The 21,110-nt window shown below is 41.4% G+C and overlaps 2 protein-coding genes across 4 annotated transcripts in view; one reads left to right on the forward strand and one right to left on the reverse strand.

Annotated features, from left to right (window-relative positions):
* Positions 1–68: 68 nt before the first annotated feature.
* Positions 69–13,942, reverse strand: THOC7 (THO complex subunit 7; the record flags this gene model as incomplete). 2 transcript variants are annotated; one of them, XM_080926542.1, is made up of 8 exons in its annotated part: positions 69–378; positions 1,156–1,225; positions 1,309–1,375; positions 2,457–2,514; positions 4,237–4,323; positions 4,592–4,719; positions 5,367–5,484; positions 13,803–13,942. In XM_080926542.1, the coding sequence occupies 8 exons, from the start codon at positions 13,819–13,821 to the stop codon at positions 311–313; spliced, it is 615 nt and encodes a 204-aa protein (XP_080782668.1). In that variant the 3' UTR covers positions 69–310. The 2 variants fall into 2 exon arrangements, with proteins under 2 accessions (XP_080782668.1, XP_080782667.1); XM_080926541.1 differs by lacking the exon at positions 13,803–13,942 and adding an exon at positions 13,510–13,696.
* Positions 13,943–14,017: 75 nt separating this feature from the next.
* Positions 14,018–21,110, forward strand: part of ATXN7 (ataxin 7) — a gene marked incomplete at its 3' end in the record, with an annotated part of 129,400 nt that continues 122,307 nt past the window's right edge. For both annotated transcript variants that reach the window (XM_080926538.1, XM_080926540.1), the window contains exon 1: positions 14,018–14,139. The remainder of the gene's footprint in view (positions 14,140–21,110) is intronic.

Raw genomic sequence — 21,110 nt, forward strand, 5'->3', positions numbered from 1 at the left:
AACACCTTCTAGAAATCTGCTCATTTTCCAAGGCAAGTGTTACCTAGAGTTTTAAATAAACACAAAGATCCAACTTAAGATATTTTATTAAATAAGTTTCAGATGCTAAATTCTAGGTTTAATGATAAAAATGCATTTAAAAATACATATATGTGGGAAACATTTCCTTTATGTGAAGAAATACAAATGAGGCATGAATTAATATTTGAAAGCAAAGTATTTCACTGACAAAGCTGAAATATCCCAAAAGCACAACCCAGGAAGCCCATGTGGCTATTTACTGTCCCTGTGAATGGCGGCGGTCAGCCATCTACGGCTTAGGGTCTGCTTCCATGGTGTTTTCTTGAGCTTCATCCACTTCTGACAGCTTGTCATCATCTGCAGTTAAGACACAAAATCTTATTCCATGTCACCTAGTGCCTAGTAATGCATGGAAAGTTTTATTTTTCATTAGCGAATTAAATCAAGACAGCAAAATAACAAGTTATGGCTACAAATGGCCCACACCATTGTTTAGTTTTAAAAACACGAAAAGGCACATTCTGTTGAGCCTAATGACTTAAGCTCGATCCTGGGAACCACATAGCGGAAAAAGAGAACTGACTTCTACTTGGCCTCTGGCCTCCACATGCATGACATGATTATATGTGCAGTCCCTGCACCCAAACACACACAGACACACACACACACACACACACACATTAATATATTTGGTTATCATTACATATTACTAAGAATGCATAATTTGTGTAATAGATTTCATTAAAATCTAATGAATTAAAATCTAAGTCTTAGCATGATTTTAAAAAAAAGCAATTAGACAGAGAACACAGAAAATTCTACTTGGTACAGTCACAAGAAAGATTAAGTTCTCAATGTCTCGGTATGTCCCCATTTGCTAAGCATGCAGGCGGTCTAACACACCAATGACTTACTCCCCATCCCCTTGAAGCTGTATTAGTAAACATGTATGTAAAGCACAGATTACCACAAAATCACTGCTTTTCTGTTTGTATAAAGAAAGTTGAACAGATTGAGTGTTTTCTAATGCCATCCAGATATATCACTGGATTCTGGAGGTACACTCTCACCAAAGCACTCCCCAATCATTTAAAAATCTTCATAAACAGTAACTTTGGAGTGTTTTTTACTTACTCTCCAATGTCTGTTGAAGTTCATGGATGGTACTAAGAAGAACGTGAAATTGTTTCCTTCTCAATTCCAGCTGTGTTAAGAAGAAAACAACTTAAATAAGTTTGTCTCTAAATACTCACAAACATGGAGAAGCTAACATATGTATTCAAATACCTTATCTTCAACACTTTCTTTAATATGTGAGAGATGCTCTAATTCTTTGCCCAGAGCCTCTAGCTCCCTGAAGGAACAAAATAAAACAAAACAATGTTATATTTTACTACTTAAGGTGAAACATACAGTATTCTGGTCACTAAATAATAATCTGAAAATAAAAGGGTTCTGAGAAATGGCTGGGCAGCTAAGAGCACTTGCTCCTGTTCAGGAGACCCAGGTCTAGTCCTAGTGCCCAGTGGCTCACAACTGTCTGTAACCAGTCACAGGGATCCGACGCCCTCTTCTAGCTGCAACAGGCACCAGGCACACAAGTGGTACTTGGATAGTCATACATAACACCCATAAAAGAAAAACCCACTCTAACGTTCCAAGTCAAGCCAGTCCATCAGCAAAACTCCCGAAATCACATATTTGAGATGAAAATAAATGGTTAATGTTTTAGGTAAGGGTATTTCACCCCTGCACACACACACTTCTACTTCCTTATATATTTAGTATAAAGAACTTGCCTGTTCAAGGAATTAAGTGGATTAGCATATTTTACCTGTCTAGAACTATCATATGAACCAGCAATGGGCTACAAATAAAACATTGATATAAAAAAAACAAGAAAAAAGAAAAACCCAATAATCCTGTGGCAAGATTTTGAAATTGAGGATGATTTCCCAGCTCCTAAATTGTACTATAGATACAAAAAATTTTAAAATAACAAAAAAATTACATAATTTTTAAAAAATACATCTATTTGTATATCTGAATATACAGTATTAGTATAGAATATTTGAGTTTTAATTTTCATAAATGTTTCAGAAATGATTTAATATTGTCTTTTTTAAAACTGTTTTTATGTATTCAACTGTTTTAAAGATATGTATGTAGCATAGTCTTTATTGGTATTCAGTATTCTGTTATAGTAATAAAGTACACATATTCATTTCCTTTGGGGTCATATTACCCACATATTCTGAACCAATAGGTAGTAACCCTAGAGACAACAAGGGATCTCATCTGGCAGTGTAAGGCCAGGAGACACTGAAGGATGCCCCTTCCTTTGGGTATGCCCTGTGTCTGAAGATGCAGTTAGTGTGTGCCATAGCTCTTCAGCAGTTTGTATGAAGGCCAGCTCCCTGTAAGGCTCTACTCACTTCAGCGTCTCATGCCTGTCTGGGTGATGCTGGATCACTTTGGCCAAAGCGTCATATTCTGAAAGACAAGAAAATATTTGCCAAATTAAGGCACTTTTTGAATCTGGATTATCAAAAAGAAATGTATAAATAAAAATAAATCTTATTCACTTGTTAAGAAAATGACAATAATGTGGTGGTACATGCCTTTGATCCTAGCACGTGGGAGGCAGAGGCAGAAGCCAAGGCCAATAGATCTCTGCTTGCTCAAGGCTAGCCTGGTCTAAATAAAGAGCAAGTTCCAGGACACAGAGAAATCTTGTCTTGAAAAAGACCAAAACCAAAAAGAGGACAATAATGATGAGAGCGCTGCCAGCCCCCTTAATCCGTCATAAACAGGGCCACACATGACCTCATGTCCCAAACAAGGACTCTCACTCTCACTGCTGCTGTCCCATTCATGTGACAGAACATGGGAGGTTGGCAGCAGCATAAACAAGACTTAGTATCACCATCAAATGACTGATTCATGAAAAGTTCTTAACTCTTTCTCACACCCTCAGCAAAACAAACAATCAAACAAAAAAACACTGAAGAAAACACATCTTTCTCGACCAGTTTCATAAATCTGAGATTCTATAAATCTAAGCCATAAAACCTTAACAGCCTTTTCCATTTCTGTTTAGTTTTTCACAATACTGTCAGTTATGGTTATTCTTTCTTTCCTTCTTTATTTGTCTGTCTGTCTCTCTGTCTACCTATCTATTTAATTTAGATCTAAGTTTCTACTAGAACCAATTATAACATTCATTCATTCATTCATTCATTGTAGGTAAGTTTCCACTAAACCCAGGCTGACCTAGAATCTGTAATCCTCATGCCTTAGCCAAGTGATGGGAGTTCAAGTATGTACCACTGCAAACACTTTAAACACTGCTCTTTATCTTTGCTTTTTCCAACTTATGTAACAGGAGGAACAATGTTCCTACTATTAAAAATAATTTCCAGGGCTGGAGGGATGGCTCAGCAGTTAAGAGCATATACTAATGTTTTACAAAACTTTAATTCAGTTTCCAGCACTCATGTGTAGTTCACAACTGCCTCAAACCCAGGGATAACATGGCCAGTTATAGCGACCATGGGCACCTGCACTCAGCTATAGACACATGTACAAAATTAAAATTGTTTCAGATAGTCAGATAGGATACCAAGTGAAGGCTATCCAAACTTAAGAGATTAAATAAACTTTAGTCCTGTCTTTAAAGTGTTTACGTTTATTTTATTTTTGTGTATTTATGCATGTGGGAGGGCTATGGCACAAGGGACTGACTTTTCTCCTACCAGGTAGGTCTTAGGGCAGCATGACTGGTGACAAGGGCTCTTGCTTTAACTTTGCTGTTAGTAGTTATGTGGATAATGGTTGTTTGCTTTGTGAATAATGAAAGGTTAAAATTTTCTTCCAGTTTTTTGAAGGTAGCTTCATTAAACTAGCAAACAAATACCTAGTCTGTCACAGAGTTTACCTTTGCAGATTCACTGTAATATTGCTTAGGGAAAAGGATCTGAAGACAGTAAAAAATACTGAAAAATTCTTGGATAAACAATAAAACTCAGCAAAAGAAAATATTATTCAGCATACCGGGTGTTCTCTATTTTGTAACAGTTTTGAGAATAAGTGTAATTGCTAATTATTTTTTGTAAAGTGATTCATGTTGCAGATTTTACCTTTCAGTATTAAAAATTTCATGGAACCTGAAATTAGGAATAAAATATCTTAAGCCCAAGTCCTTCAAATCCATACCTTGTCGATTTTTTCGTATTCGTTTTGCTTGAAGAATCTGCTTTTTACACTCAGCAATTTTTTCATGTGCTCCAGCAATACTACATTCTATTAAAAAGGGGAGTTAGAATAACAACATGTATAATCTGTGCTTTGAAACAGACATTTCACTGATAGCACAATAGACAATGACATTCAAAAAAATACCTACAACACAAAGTGCTACATCTTATTACACCACACTGGTTGTTGCCAACAGCTTCTTTATTAATACTGTAATTATTGATAATATTTTACTATAATCCACATATTGTTATCAGATAGCTTTTCCTTTAAACTACAAAAATACAGTTCTAGAAAGAACCACTATGTTTACCTATTTCTTTGTATATTTTTTCATAATTTTCCATTTCTCTGAGATTCATATCATATACCAGCAATGTTTTGCCCATTGAAAATTCACACTGGGACAGAGTGCTCAGCATCCGTTGGTACTGGCTATATCTAATGAAAAAAAGAAAGACAATAAAAAGAAGTTGCAAACTAAACCAAGTTCTGACAGAATTATTTGTTTAATTTAAAATAGCTTAGAATATCCACCCTTACTATTTTTTTTTTTTTTTTGCTAGACATGGTATATGTGAATATATAAATTGTTCTGGTTAAAAAGGCAAGATGAGACTACTGTCCTCATCTTATCTAAATGATCTGCCTGCATCTTAAATCACCCCTAACAATATTTAGAGTTTCTTCAGAATTTTGTTCCCACAACTTTCATACTTAAGCTGAAAATAATTCCAGCAAAATTTCATAAAATTAGTATATAATTATTATTTTTCAGCAACTTATATATATTAACGTATTAATAAAGAAAAACCTTCATTTAGAGATACTTAACAAATACTGATTTGCTAAAAATAATCAAAGTAAGCCTGAGTTTAATCTTCACTTCTTCTTTTACTAATGTACTTTCTGCTTATTATACAAACATAAAGGAGACCTCCAAAGAAAAGAACAGAAAAACAAACAAACTAACTTCTGATTAGTTAAGAAGTGGCCACACTGGACATATAAGGTGAAGAATTATTTAACAGGGCTTTAATAAAACCCCACCAGGATACTAGTACGGAAACATCAGGGGAATAAAGTACCCTTCCTCCTGGGATCCAGAGTTGCACCATTTAATGAAGCTCTTCACCAGGAGATTAATTCTCCGATCATCCCCAGCACCATCTCCATCAATCAGAAGACGCTTCCGTATGACTTCGTCTGCAGAAGAAAAAGGATGACCGAGAATTAAAACAAACATTTGGTTCTGGACCACTCTCAGGCAACAGTATATATAACTACTCATTTGCTCAATGAAAAGAAAATGACTGAACTATAAACACATTTAATGCAACCAACTGAGGTGTCACTTAGAAGCAAGAAGGCAAAAATGGTAAATTTTATATGCATCTTGGCACAATTAAAAATGTTTCTTCTGTTTTTTTTTTTTTCAAAGAAAAGCGATTGTCTATGGTATATCTGTCCCTGTCCTAGGGGCTAAGGTCTTAGGTGAAACGATACCCTCATAATTGACATTCTCTGGGTTGTTGAGAGGAAATTTTCAGGTACAACAGACAGGCTAAGTCAATAATTGCTAAGAGAACTACTTTTGAAGAAAAAAATAAAGCTGTCCAAATTAAAGGAAGCCAGGATTGTACTAAGTGAAAGGCACTAGCAGAAAGAACAGAGAAAGTTTCCTTGCATGTAGTTTCAAGTTACAAAAATAGTAACAGACCAGAAAAGAAAGTGATCCATTAAGTAACACAATTTAGTTGTTGAAGTCTCTAAAACAACAGTCTCATCCTTTGTTAAAGACAGTGCAGGCTGGCCAGGAATTCACTATGCAGCCTCTGCCTCCACCCAATAGGATGACAGGTATGACTGAACACCTGACTTCAGTGTCTCAATTTCTGCCTCAATGAAAAGAGAAAATAGAATAGAAAAGCGGTGCAAAATGATGATGAGAACAAATGGGGTCCAAACAGCCCGGGTGGCAGTCCTGAGCTAATGTTCTTACCAGGACCAAATAATGCTGGGCCACAATCACAAAGGCAAATGGAAATGGGGAAGAAATCAGCTCCTTCTTAACATCATAACGCAGTCATAAAACCGTTGCCAGGATGTTCAGACACTATACTTACACCCACCTTTACACATGTAGAGACATGGAGATAGTTAATCCCTCTTAAAATGGATACACCTTTGCCCCACCCCCAGAAAAAGTATTTTGAGTTTTGAGATACTGAGAAGGAGCTTATTCTGAAACTCTGTAGCAGAGGCTGAAATTACAGGTGTCTCACCACCATGCAAACAGATGTAAAGAGAGGTTTTTAGCAGTGTTGTCTACAGTAAATGTTTAGACTGCCAACCTAAACATTGAGGCTTGTTAAATTATGATGTGCTCAAATAATGTTACGTAATGCAAAACTACCTCTTTAGATAATTAAAGTGACTTCTGAGAAGCAGAGGTTGTTGTCCGATGTTTAAAAACAAATGCATGTATGTATTTGTATACAATCAGAAAATGTATCTGGAGGAATTCACAGGTAGTGAGCAATAATGACTGTTTCTGATAAACAGATTACAGATGGAGATGAAAACATTTTTTTAGATATCATTTTATCATTTTTGTTTGTTTTCTGGGTTTTCATTTTCTTTTAACTAAATCCATTATGTTTTGAATACGAATTTAAAGGATGAATAACTCCTGAAGATACTGCATGAATTGCCAGCAAAGTCTCTGACGAGCTGCAGTGTGTAGGTATAACAGTGTAAGCACAGGTGCAGCGGAGACAGACCTAGTATCGGACACCCTTAGAGTAGGTATCTTTGAAAAGCTGTTCAAACTAAAGATTCATCTGATCATTTAAATGTGTTTAAAAAATACTAATATTTTCAAGCTTTAATTAACAAACAACTTGAAGAGACCAAGGTAAATAAGACACAGTCCTTTAAGGGATTAAAATGCAGAGTTTTTTAATATGAGTACATACACACACATATCTACTCACACGCTCTCGGCACACACACATTTTGGGACAAGGTCTTACTGTATAGTTCTGTCTTCAGGGTAGCTGGCTTTAAATTCCCAGCATTTGTCTGCTTCGGTCTATCAAGAAAAAGACACATCTTGGGGCTGGAGATAGCTCAGTGGCTAAGAATGCATACTGCTCTTCCTGAGAACTCAAGTTTCAGTTCTTAACACCCAAGTCTGAGAGTTTATAACCCACCTGGGATGTCAAACATAAATGCAGTAGGAGAGGGCTGGAGAGATGGCTCAGAGGTTAGAGCACTGACTGCTCTCCCAGAGGTCCTGAGTTAAAATCCCAGCAACCACATGGTGGCTCACAACCATCTGTAATGGGATCTGATGCCCTCTTCTGGTGTGTCTGAAGACAGCTACAGTGTATATAATAAATAAATAAATCTTAAAATAATAAATAAATGCAGTAGGAAACAGAGTGGGACTAAGTACCACCACACCCAATATCATAACTCTAGTAACTAAAACTATTTAAACTATGCTTTGTGATTATGCCCGCTGTATACAATAAGTTCTGTGACTCTTTGCATACAAATGTAGTACCCCTATTTGCAAAGGTTTTGCAAAACATCTGCAAGCCAAATAAACCAAATCTAGTGCCCCCAACCAATCTAACCTACTTTGGTAGCTCAGACTAGCCTAGAACTCACAGCAACTCTTCTGCCTCAGTCTCCTAATTGCTGTTACAAATGTGAGGTACCATGACTGGCTTCAAGATCCTCTTTTTTTTTTTTTTTTTTTTTTTTTTGAGACAGGGTCTCTCCAAATAGTCTTGGCTGCCCTGGAACTCATTATGTAGATCAGTCTGGCCTTGAACTTACAAATGTCATTCAGCCTTTGCCTCTTGAGTGCTAGGACTGAAGGTGTGAGCCACCACACCCAGACTGACTGCATTTTATAACTGGGTTTGATGCCACGAGAGGACAAGTAACCAGCACTGCCTCAATTAAACACTAACAAAGACTAGCACTTCTTTCCATTATCTTAGTAATTGCACACAAAAGGGGTGAGCAACCTGTACCTGTACTGGAGAGATGAGTGAATTCTGAGAATAGAAAGCCTTACACTTTGGTGTAGAAATAGCACCCATTGAGCACACTGAGGCGTTAGAAGAGGAGGTAGGATTTATCTGGCTCTTTATCAGTGTTTCTCAGGAGTATCAGCTGTAGTTGAGTTAAGCAATACGATACCATTTATATACCATAACGCTGTAATAACAAATGAAAGTACTCCAGTCTGTACGTGGGTGAACAAGTTAAGTACATTTGGTATAGGAACATGATGCAGGAATATTGTCAAGCTGGAAACAAAGATGAGGAAACAGTTTTTAATACAGAGATAAATTAAGATACAAGACAAAGAGATGTACAGTATGGCATCATTTAAATAAAAATGGGAAGAAGTATATTTCCACGTGCTTGCACTGCTTAGCTACACTGTAATGATATAAAGGAACAGATAGAAGGCGTTATCAAGGGGCCAATATTCGCAGAAGATGGACTGGAAGACAGAGGAATGTACAGTCTGGTTTGAGTACCAGCCGACTCAAAATCTGTTGCTGTTCTGTTTAACAAGGAAAGAATGAGGGAAGACAACGTGCTTGAACATCAGACATGCTAATTTACAGCTTATACTTCTGGGAGGATGGTTCTTGCTGGTGGGCAGTTGAGCTGGCAGAACTTTCTAGTAGGAGCTAACTGGAAACATATATGAAATCAACTGCCACTGGGAAAAGCCCACAAGCAAGGCAGCTTGTGAGGAGGTTGCCAAGCCACATGCAGCCAGGAAGTACGTGTGGCCGAAGCCAGGAGGGGAAGCACAGGTGCTGGAAGGGGGCCTGGGACAGAGCACCCGGGACAGCAGCACAGGCAGCACACTCGGGACAGTGGCAAAAGTGGTGTGCACAGGAGAGGCTTCTGATCCCAGCAGTCAAGGCCCTCCTCCAACTTTAGCCCCATCTCTCTGTAAGCACAGTTCTTCACAGCTCTGGTCCAAAAATCACAACTTGTAAACAATGGTTTTGGTTGTGCACCCGAAGTTTGCTTTGCATGTGAGTACATGAGATCAATACGTAATTTCTGTAAAATAAAAATACATACCGTATTTGTAGGAATGGTGAGAAGTATCTTGAAAATAAAAGTGAAAGTAACGATGCCTGTCCTTAGGAAACCCTCAAACGTATTATCCATTTTTATGTTAAATTTTAATCTACAACTTGCAACACCCTAAAAATGTGACTAGTAAACGAAGACATTTATCTATATATACACAGCTACGTATCTATGCAGATATGTAAGATCTCAACCTGACAGTAATTCTCTTGAATGTTGCAAGGACAGTCGCTGTCTAGAAAACGGACAAGAATTACTGCCACGGCATATACTTGTAGCATATACTCTAACAACAGATAAAAAGGCACATTTCTGGTTTGCAAATAACTTCTATAATTTTATAGTTCCTAACATATATGGCATGACTTTTTCTTTTTTTTCTTTTCTTTTCTTTCTTTCTTTCTTTTTTTTTTTTTTTAGCAACACTTCATATTTTAGGTCTGTACTGAACATACCTAAAACACTTGACATCAAAAGTTACCATGATTGAAGCCTTCTGTAAGTAATTTGATTGCTTGTACTAATCTATCAGACCTTGAGGCCATTCTATAAAAATAAACAAGCAAAACAGGCCCAGAAACTATTTTATTGATATTAAGTTAAGGGGAAACTATGATCATGCAAAGATGATGTTTATATGAATTCCTATTAGATTTATCACTCCATTGCTACCACTCATGAGTTATTAAGATGAATTACACATAGCTTATTTGTTGCCTTCTTCCTGTCCCTACCCTTCATCACACTTAAAGTCATTAGGATGATTTTTTAGGCTCATCAGTCTTAAGAGTATACATAAAAGGTAGAAAAATGAATAAACAAGGTAGTTTGACTCTTCTATGTTAACTCTGCTCTCCTCTAAGATACTTATGTCCAGTTAAACAAACTGTTGATGGCAAAACCAAAATTAAGTTAAACATTTTAAGCTAGACATGCCTACAATTCCAGTATTTATGAAGCTAAAGCAGGAGGATCGGGTAATTGTATAATTTAAGGATAAAACTTTGTTTTGGAAAATTATCTCAGCTAAAAAGAAATTATTTACTGTTGAACTAGTCCACAGGCAACGGAGCAAGCAAACTGGATGGATGCCCAGTGCTGGTAAACCAAAGTGCTCAGCAGAGGGTCACTTGAATTCAGTGCAGCAGCAAGCACTTGTAACTGTTCCTATGTGGTACCTCTCACTGGCTCAGCTAACTAATTACCTAGACATTGAATTTCTAAGTGCTTTGCATGAGTTATCATACCGTATCCTTAGTACAATCCTATAAAGTCTGTGCTATTATCTTCCATTTACAGATGACAATGCCATCTTTGCCTTTATCAGAAAATGTATAGTTACATTATTATATAGTTCCATTACTCCATCATATTGTTTATAGCATATCCACATCATTTTAAGTTTCAGTAAGTATGTCTGTGAAACCTGACTTCCATAGCCTAACAGCTTTATTAATGCAATGTAGAGCCACATCTCACCCATGCTTCTTCACATATGTTACTCTAGATATCAACATAACTACTTAATATTCTCCTTACTACAAGAAAGGTTCAAACACAGTTTAACACCCTTTAAATTATCACCTACAGCATATAAGCTGTTTCAATAGTTTATATTAACAATTATCTTAACTAGTTTTCAGTTGGCCAAAACCCAGGAGTGGCTTTGCCAAAGACAAGCTGTCTAAGTCACTAACTCCCCATTGTCCCTCCTATGAATCACAGTGCTGGGGATATAGTTTAGCTCAGTGGTAGAGTACTTGCTTAGCATGCAAAGGGTTCTTGGTTCAGTCCCTAGTAATGTGTAAATACACACAGCGACACACATGCTGCGGATACCTATGCTCTAGCATCTTCCCTCTAATCTCTTGGTACCCAGCACCTCATATTTGTCAATGGCTTACTTAAAACTTACTGCAGGTTTTCTTCCCCCAAAGCAAAAGGGGCACTCAATGAAGACACACTTCTCCATAGAGGAGCAGGAGTGGAGAGGTTAGTAAAACTTAGGAATATTTACTGAACTTTAGTATGTATTTGATTCAGTACAAAGTTCTTTACAACTTTGACTGTGTTTCGTTTTCTAAACAGCACTTGAGGTGGATTTTATTAGTTTCTTCATCTACAGAGGAAAAAGTTGAGCCTTAAAGAAGCTAGGTAACCTTCACAAAGGTGAGAAGCTTGTAAACGCAGATTGGGGATTCCTGTGGCCTGGAAGGATTAGGGAGCTGAAGTTGTTCCCTTTCCTCACCTGAGAAAAACCCATTCCTCCTTTAAATCAAGGCACACAATCATCCTAGTCAGAAGCATAAGCCCATCTCTGACCTCCCACGTCTGAGCAGTCCTGGCATTCTCCATGAGCTTTGTTCACTTACTGAATTCCCACAGTTGGAGTGTTGTCATTTTGATCAATGACCCCATTACCTCCCACTAACCCACAGTGGCAGGGGCTGAGATCTGACCACACTAGCTGGGCTGAAATTAGCCTCCGCAGCTGAGAGCACTTGGCTGTTCTCCCGAAGGTACCATGCTCAATTCCCAGTACCTACATACTTTCTGTAACTTCTTCAGCCCTACAGGATGGATACTCTTCTGCACTCTTGGTTTTTACTCACTGTTACTTAATTACCTTGGGTACCAGATTCATCTATAAAATGGGGATAACTAGAACAGGTGCTGCAACTATTCTGTAAATATTAGTGAAAGGGAAGTGATTTCTGCAACCCTCTTCCTATTTCCTCAACATTCTCCAGAGTGGAATGGGTGTATGAGTTTTAAATGCACTTCTGGGACTGAAGATGTAGATCAGGATGAAGATGTAAAAACAGTTTTCTAATGACTAGGACCATGGGTTCTGCTCTCAGCATTAGAAATAAAGACATCAATGAATTAAAAGCGAATCTGATCACATCACAGAAACGTTTAAAACTTTCAAAGACTGGATGTTGTGACATGTGCCTTTAAGCCCAGCACTCAGGAGGCAGAAGCAGGGGGAATCTCTTGAGTTTCAGGACAGGCTGATCTACCAAGTGGTTTCCAGGACAGCCAGAGCTACATAGAAAGCCCTGGTCTCAAAACCACACCACACAACACCACACCAAAACAAACCAAAAAAAAAAAAAAAAAAAAAAAAACCAAAAAAACAAAAAAACAAAAAAAAACTTTCATTGGCTTTCCCTGACCTTAAAATTATTATGGTGTAAACTTTTTCTAAGTTCTAGCTAATTAGTACACGTCATCTATAATTTCTTTCATCATTTTGGAACTTGTACAAGTGGTTGGCCACTTGTAATTTTAGTTTTAAAACACCTATTTGCCCTTCAAAGGAAAGGGTAGAGCAAAATATTTCATGTTTTCTAGTCACTAGTACAAACATCAACAACAGTTCAATTTCCAGAACCCGTTTGGTGGAAGAAAAGAAGTGGTTTCAGCAAGTATCCTCTGACTACCACCACCCTTGTAGGGTGGCCTGCCTGGAGAACATTGAGGGAGGGAGACAGGGACATCTCAGCGACACACACACAGTAACCACAGTAAAATTACCTTCACCTACCCTCCCAAGTTTTAATGTTTACAGCCACACACTGACATATAAGGGGAAACACCTTTGCCTGTTGGTTCTGGGTTTCAAAGATGTTAAGCACAGCATTGCCTGGAAGTACGCTAAACACCTACTGAATAAATGAACTAGGATTAAAAAACAAAACAACAAAACCAAGCCTTTATTTATTCCCCACATAGGCATTTCCTCGGCCAGTCCTCAAATTTGGGCTTATCATTGTTCTTCCCACTTTCTGGAAGTCCTCAGTTTCTCCACTGCGCTCCATAGCGACTGGTCAGCCCATCAAACAGCAGCAAGCCACCGGAACCTTTCTACCAAAGCGGCCACCTTCTAAGTTCTTGCTCCAGTTGTCTATCCTATTAGTCCATTCTTACCCCAAACGTCCCCTTATTTCTGCTCTCGGGCCACAGACGTCAACTGTCCACAACCCATCACTCCCAATTCACTCAGGCCAACAACCCACCCTCCCCAACATGCCCTCCTTTGGTTGCCCCGGTCCAAGCCGCGGGCCTCATCCCGTGTGGGCGCCTTACCGTGTAAGTCGCCCAGATACACTTCCCGGCCGGCCCTCCAGACAGCCCTATTCCTCTTAGAGGCTGTCCCCAGCACGGTGTCCCCACTCCACCGCCCTCCGAGCCCCTGGGGCCTGCCGCGCGGCCCGTGGGCCCGACCCAGCAAGGCCGGCGAAGCCCCCCAGGCGGCCCCCTCGGCGCACTGCATGGCGGGGGCCGAGCGAGCGGCCCTCCGCCGCTCCCCGCCGCGCGCCGCCCCTGGAGCCCCCACCCCAGACGGCCCGGATCCCGGCGCTGCCCCGCGGCGGCCTCACCGTCAGTCACGGCTCCCATGGCGTGCGCGGCGGCGGCGGCGCGAGCTGAGGCGGCGGTTGGCGGCGGAGGTCAAACTCCCACAATGCAGCCGGGTAAACAGTCATGGAGGAGGAGGCGGCGGCGCCTGCGGCCGCCCTCTCCGACTCCTGAGTCGCGTCGCGCCGCGCCGCCGCCGCCGCCGCGGACCCGCGTTGCCTGAGCTCGCCGCTCTCCGGGGGCGCGGAGCGGCCGGCGGGTGAAGGGCGAGGCGGGCGGGCGGCGGCCAGGCCCGCGGACCCCGCCGTCCCGCCCGGCCCGCGCCCACAGGCCGCCCTGGAGGCCGCGGCCAGCCGCCAGGTGAGCTTCGGGCTGCGCGCGCTCGCGGGGCTCCGCGCCTGACGCTCCAGGTGACCTCTGCCCCCGGCCGCCGGGACCGTGCGCTCCGGTGGGACGGGGGCGCGGCGCCCGCCGCCGAGGTGGCGCCCGCGCGCGCCACGGTGGGTCTCGAACCCAGGTTCTCGAGGCGTGAGCGGCAAGCCATCCTCCCTTCCTGAGCTCTGGCGGGTGCAGGGGAAGCAGGGACAAGGAACTCGGTTAACCTGTCCAGGGGACTTCACTCAGGTCTAGGGGCTTAGGTCCTGACAGTTCTCACTCGCTGCTGGAATCCAGATGGGGTGCCTTCATTTTCATACCATCTTTGCTTTTCAAAAAATGCTTCTTAAAGGGAAGTTGAAAGTAGGGGTTGGGGGAAGTGGTGCTGATTGTGAGAAAACGTTGCTTGGGGGTGTGGAGTACACATTTCTGGAGCACACTGCAGGTTATAGTGTCATCTGAAAAAAAAAATTACTTTGGATCAACGTTGATGAGTGTTCTCCTAAACGGAACCATGTATGTGGTGAGAGTTGATTTGGCGCCCAACAGGGTCTAGTTTGATATTGGAACCCTGGTTTTTGTTTACCGGTTTTCATGATTTCAAGTCCCTTGAACCTTCCAATGCAGCATAAAGCAACTATGTGGGGTCAGTTTGGTTGCTGAATTTCTTACGTGTGATCCATGCAAATGCCCTGTGTTCCCTCAGTTCTTTAGCAGAAAACTTGGGATCATTCAGGTGAGGTGGTTTTTAACCTCTAGGCACAACTATATGTGTGTCAAATACAGTATTGACTTTTGTCAACAAAGGCAGAAATTACCCTGAATGAAGATTTTGAGGCACAATTGGCCACTTCTAAATATGAAACTGCTCAGTGACTCTTTGAAAGCATACCAGCCTAAAGGCTCCTCCTAACTTGGACTTTGGACCCTGCTCAGTTCCTTGGTGTAGGAGAGAGGATAATACTGATCTTCATCTCAGCAGGGTGGTGTGTAGTATTAACCATCCATGCCTTTACTCCTGTACGGGCCTGTGCGTTAGGCTAATCTGGGTCTGAATCTGGAATTTTTGGTCAGCCAGGCTATCCCATACACCAAACAACAAGAACAAGATACCAAAACCAAATAAATCCTGAGTACCATGAAACATTGTACGTGGACTGTCACCGATTATTTCTCTGTTCTGAGTAACACTCTGATAGGGAGACTTCTTGTTTACAAGAAAACTGCCAAGTAGTGAAGGATACTTTGTAAGAGCATTTCTTGATCTTATCAGCATCTTGCTGACTTGGAAATGGTTGTGTAGTGACTTCAAACAATTGCTAATGTTTTCATGAGAAACTAGCACTGCCCTCCATCACTTAAGCTTCTGTGAGCTACTCTGTCAGGTTTTCACAGATGAGCCCTTTCATAAGTTTCTTTGCTAGCTGACACTTTTCTTAGGCAGGGCTTAAAAAAAATTAAATAAGACCACAAGTATGTGAGAAGACTGATTTAATTTAAACATTCCTGAAGATTATTGGCTCAGGTAATGGGAGACCAAATAGTAAGAAATACTTGAGCCTTTTGAAGTCTCTGGAGTTTTCTTCAAACCATATAATTGAATTCATTATTGCATTGACAAGATTCTGTTTATTATATGATATGCATTGAGAGAACATCTTGCAATGAATTGTATAGAAATGATCTTTTTATTTGCTAAGTTATGTTTGATGTGGGGTGGACTCAAACTCTCTGCTTTACTCAACTTTTTCCTTTTTTGGGGGTGGGGGACATGGATTTTGACAGGCAGAAACACAGAATTGGGAAGTAGTATGTTTTAAACTACTGAAAAGCTGACTTGAACATGCAGACCTTAGTTTTAACTCACTAGTTCCTTCTTTTAAAAGAACATGGTCTTAGTTTAAAAGTTAGTATATTTATGTAACTTTTCCATCCTGGAAATCTAAAGACTGGATGGAACCAGGGGTTTGGTCTGTCTTCTTGGTGTCGTAGCTAGGGTTTCTTTTTTTTTTTTTTTTTTTTTTTAGTACGGAATAGAGTTTATTCAGGTCATGGGAGAGTTAAGAGGGTGGTAGAGGCAGAGAGTGAGAAGTAGAGGAGTAGAGGCCGGCCATGAGCACGTGGGAGAGAGGGGGGAAGGGAAATGGGAGAGCAAGGCTGCAAGAGCACAAGGGCAGGAGAGGCCAAGAGGTAGCTAGGGTTTCTAATGCAGGGAGAGATGTTTCAGGACCACCTGCCCAGGAGTGGCACTGCCCACACACTTATGGACCCTCCCACATCAATCCGTAGTCAAGAAATTGCACCATAGACAGGCCAGTCATTTGGAGGCATTTTCTCAGTCAGATTTCTTCTTCCCAGGTATGCTGAGGTTTGTGGGGGAAATGTAGGCATTTCTCAAGTTTGCTTTTAGAGAGTTATTCTGGTCTGTAGACCTTCAGGGATCTGTAAGTATCAATGGATTCTTTAAAACATTTTTTTTTTAGATTTGTTTATTTTATGTGTGTTTTGCCTACATATATGTATATATGTGCACTACTACTAGGCATGTGCTTGGTGACCATGGAGGTCAGAAGAGGCCACTGGATACCCTGGAACTAGAGTTACAGATGGCTGTGAGCCACCATGTGGATACTGGGAATTAACCAGGTCTTTTCAAGAACAGCAAATACTCTTAACTGCTGAGCTATCTCCCCAACCTCCCAAATGAAATGTGTATTTTTCTGCAAATAGAATATAAAATTACAACAGAGATCCAGGATTTTAAAAATATTCATCTTTTTACTAAATAAAACAACCACCATCCAAGTATTTTAATATTCATGTGTGCATACGTTTTGATCTGCTCCACTCCCCTTCCCGCCTGTGAACCCGTTCCCCCTTCTCCACCTTGATGTTCTTCCCCCCTCACTGTTTACTTATTTTGATTCCATGTGTTTAGGTGTTTTGCCAGCATGCGTGTCTGTATATAATGTGCATGTCTGATGCCCACAGAGGCCAGAAGAAGGTATTAGGTCTCCTGGGACTGGAGTTACAGATGTTTATGAGATGTCATGTGGGAATTGTGACTCAAACTTGGGTCCTCTGGAAGAGTAGCCAGTACCATCTCCCCGGCCTGCCACCCCCTCTTTTAAAAATCCTAATTGAATTCATCTAGCTCTGGATAGCAGGACTCTCTCCAACCCACCAGCATTATAAGTAATGACAGGCTGCTGATACAGTTTAAAGCTTTTTGCTTGGGAGTCTTCCAGCCAGCCTGTCTGACTGAGCCTGGCTATCTTGTCTGGCCATGTGGCTAGCTCTGCGCTGCTCTATTCCACTGTGGTGATTGTCTGTTCCCTCCGTTCCTCTCCTGCTACTCTTCTCTGTATCACTACTTTGCCCAGAAGTTCACTCTATTATAACCTGATACTTTACTAGACTGCCTTTACACTGGAGAGGAAGGAAGAGCTTTCACAAAAAGCCAAACCTGGTAATGGGCCATAGAAATGACAATACCACAGTCCTGCGGGCACTTAAGCACCGTGCAGGTGCAGAATTAACAGAGACACACCTTCATCCGAAGTAAAAGGTTTCCTCAGCAATTCTGCCTGTGAGTGCGTGGGTATGGGGCCATCTACTGAGCAAGGACAGCCTCTCAGGGCTTCATCTTGGAAAACTGACCCCGACACCCAGCAGCCATCAGTTACCAATAGCACCTCACCTAGAGGTGGTACTTCATAAACGTCTCCCACGTTCTTCTCGAGATAGGATTGATCTTATTATACAAGCTCCCCGTGGCTCTTAAAATCTTTTCACATACACCCTTCCTTAAGCCTTGGGGGGAGTGATACCCCTTAGGCATCCAAGTACGAGGCAGTCTCTTTCGCACATTAGGTCTCTGTACTAGTCAGCAGCTACTGCAAAATGAAGCTGCTTTGTGAGTGTTGAGGAATACACAACTCTGTGAGTGTAGAGATAAGAACCTAAGGGGCTGTTTATTACAATGTCCATACAGCAGAAGAGTAGTGTTAGGTAGGTGTTCTTCTAGAGCCTTTCACCTAGAAGCCAGGGTTTTGTCCCAGCTTCAGTATCAGGAATAGGGTACAAGTCGGGGAGCGGGCTTTAAATCCAAACAGAAATTGGTTGACTACCGCCACAGTGTTTATGCCACTATTATACCAATGAGCATATTTTATTAGGTCAGCCATTATTGTAGCTCGTACAGCTGGTCAGACTAGGTGATTTTCCTCCCCCTCAAGCATACATAAGACCTAATACCATGGAAACTAGCCAGTAGGGATGCAGCTTCCAGGTCATTACCAGCTTGATTTTCCTATATTCTATGTGTCAGGCTTGTGGTGTCTCCACTCCAGCAATAGGGTATTACCGTCAACTTCTGAAGCATAACCAAGAGCAGTGGTAACATCTTGTAATTTGGGGGTTTGAGAGTCTTTGAGGAACTCACAAACCTTCTCAGAAAGAAGTAAGCCATTCCTGGCTCTGAGCTTGTATTTGATAGCCCAAGATATCTGGGGAATGGATTCCCTTTTCACTCCCCTTGTCTGTTATAACACTGTCACCCCCTTTAGTCATGTGTGAGTGCGTATTCTAAAATGTCTTTTGTGTTGTGCTCACTTCAACCTGACTCCCCATGTAGCACCCCTGTTCCCTTATTGCTGTTGCTACCTTCATAGCCACCATTGTTCTACCTGTTCTTCCTTAAAACCCTGCCTTTTCCACATCCCCTTATTCCCTGTCTTCTACTGGTAATCCAGTTTACATACACATGTCTAAAGATTCCAAGCTAGTATCCGTGTATGGGAGAAAACAAACGTGTGGCATTTTTCTTTTTCCATGTGTGTTACCTCACTCTGGATTACCTTACTCAGAAGAATTATTTCTAGCTTCATCCATTTAGCTCAAAATTTCAAAAATTAGTCATTGTTATAGCAGAATAGAATTCCACTGTGTAAATATACTACACCTCTGTTGTCCGTTTATCCACTGTGGGACACCTAGGCTGTTTCTACTTTTCTGCTATAGTGGGTAGAGGGGCAGTGGACAAGGATGAGTTCTCTGTAGTAGCATATGAAGGCCTTGTTTGCTATAGTGGGTAGAGGGGCAGCGGACAAGGATGAGTTCTCTGTAGTAGCATATGAAGGCCTTGTTTGCTATAGTGGGTAGAGGGGCAGCGGACAAGGATGAGTTCTCTGTAGTAGCATATGAAGGCCTTGGGACTATGGATGCCCAGGAGTGTTATAGGTGGATCGTTTAGTAAATTTGTATCTTGATTTCTGAGGAGCCGCCACACTTAGTGCATAGTGGCTACAGTAGTTCACACTCTGACCATCAGTGAGTGAGTGCTACTCTTTTTCTTTTTCTTTTTTTTAAAGAATTTTTATTTTATTTTATATGAATACACTGTAGCTGTCTTTGGACACACCAGAAGAGGACATCAGATCCCATTACAGATGGTTGTGAGCCGCCATGTGGTTGTTGGGAATTGAACTCAGGACCTCTGGAAGAGCAGTCAGTGCTCTTAACCACTGAGACATCTCCCCAGCCTCACTCTTTTTCTTAAAAAAAAAAAAAAAGTTTATTATGTATGTATACAGTGTGTGTATACAGTATGTCTGCAGGCCAGAAGAGGGCACCACATCTCATTACAGATGGTTATGAGCCACCATGTGGTTGCTGGGAATTGAAATCAAGACTTCTGGAAGAGCAGCCTTAACCTCTGAGCCTTCTCTCAGGCCCTGAAATCAATCATTTCTAAGACCCCAAACCCGACAAACTCAGTCCTTGTTCCGAGTACTTTTAGAAGTTGTCTTCAGTCTGATTGTATGGTGTTCAGGGTACAGGGACACTTCCATTTTGTGCTCTGGTAGGACTTTGGCAGTGAGTTGGTAAGCCTATGTACACACAAAGCAAACCAGACTGACATGTTACTTCTGGCTGCACCGTGACTGTCTTTATTACCGCTAAAGGTCTGCAGTAGCTAAGCTGCTATTGAAGAAGAGAGTTGAGCCTGGTGCTGGCCTTTAAATAAAGGTTCATTTAACTCTATTTCCCTGTAGCAGTTTTGAAGTTTTTGTCTGGGAGCTAATGCCATTGCGGAAATGCCCTTGTGCCTTTGCTTCGCAGCAGAACGTGGTAGGAAAAATGCAGTTTCTGAGTTCAAACAGAATGAAGTTCCAGCTTGGGTTCTTCTACTCTGTCTCCTTCCTTGCAGGCCTTCAAATTTTCAGTTTTCTATCTGGATGTTACCTACCAAGTAAAGGTTTCCGGGGGTGGGGGGGTGGGATGGGGGGGGAGTTCTCTGCATGAAGTTCTGAGCCCATTGATTAGTCCACAAGATGAGTTTACAAAACAATTAAAACTTTTCTGAGTGAATATATACAATGATGGAATATGCTAATAACAGACATTGCTTCCATACAGCATAGGTATTATCATGTAGAATGCTTATTAAAAACCATGGTTCAAAGATGGGTGAGGAGTAAGTGATCCTCATATTGGAGCACTTATGGGGAGGTGGAAGTCTCACACTGGACCCCACAGAGGAGGTTTGCACAGGCGGGAACAGGGAGCCACTTTTTCTTGTGAGGAAGATTTTTTTTTAACATTTGTTTTTATTTGTAGAAAAAGCCCTAATTTAAAAACTAAGTGTGTGCATTCTAGTTAGTCCATCATCACTAAAATGTGTGCCATCTCCTCCTCCTGTCTGGAGTCCTCACCTCCTTCTCTCTGGATTCCCATCACCCCCTCCCTTCTGGATTCCCATCACCCCCTCCCTTCTGGATTCCCATCACTCCCTGCTGTCTGGATTCCCATCACCCCCTGCTGTCTGGAGTCCCATCACCCCCTGCTGTCTGGAGTCCCATCACTCCCTGCTGTCTGGATTCCCATCACTCCCTGCTGTCTGGAGTCCCATCACCCCCTGCTGTCTGGAGTCCCATCACCCCCTGCTGTCTGGA

Source organism: Micromys minutus, assembly GCF_963924665.1.
Source record: "Micromys minutus genome assembly, chromosome: 12".
Classification (NCBI taxonomy): Eukaryota; Metazoa; Chordata; class Mammalia; order Rodentia; family Muridae; genus Micromys; species Micromys minutus.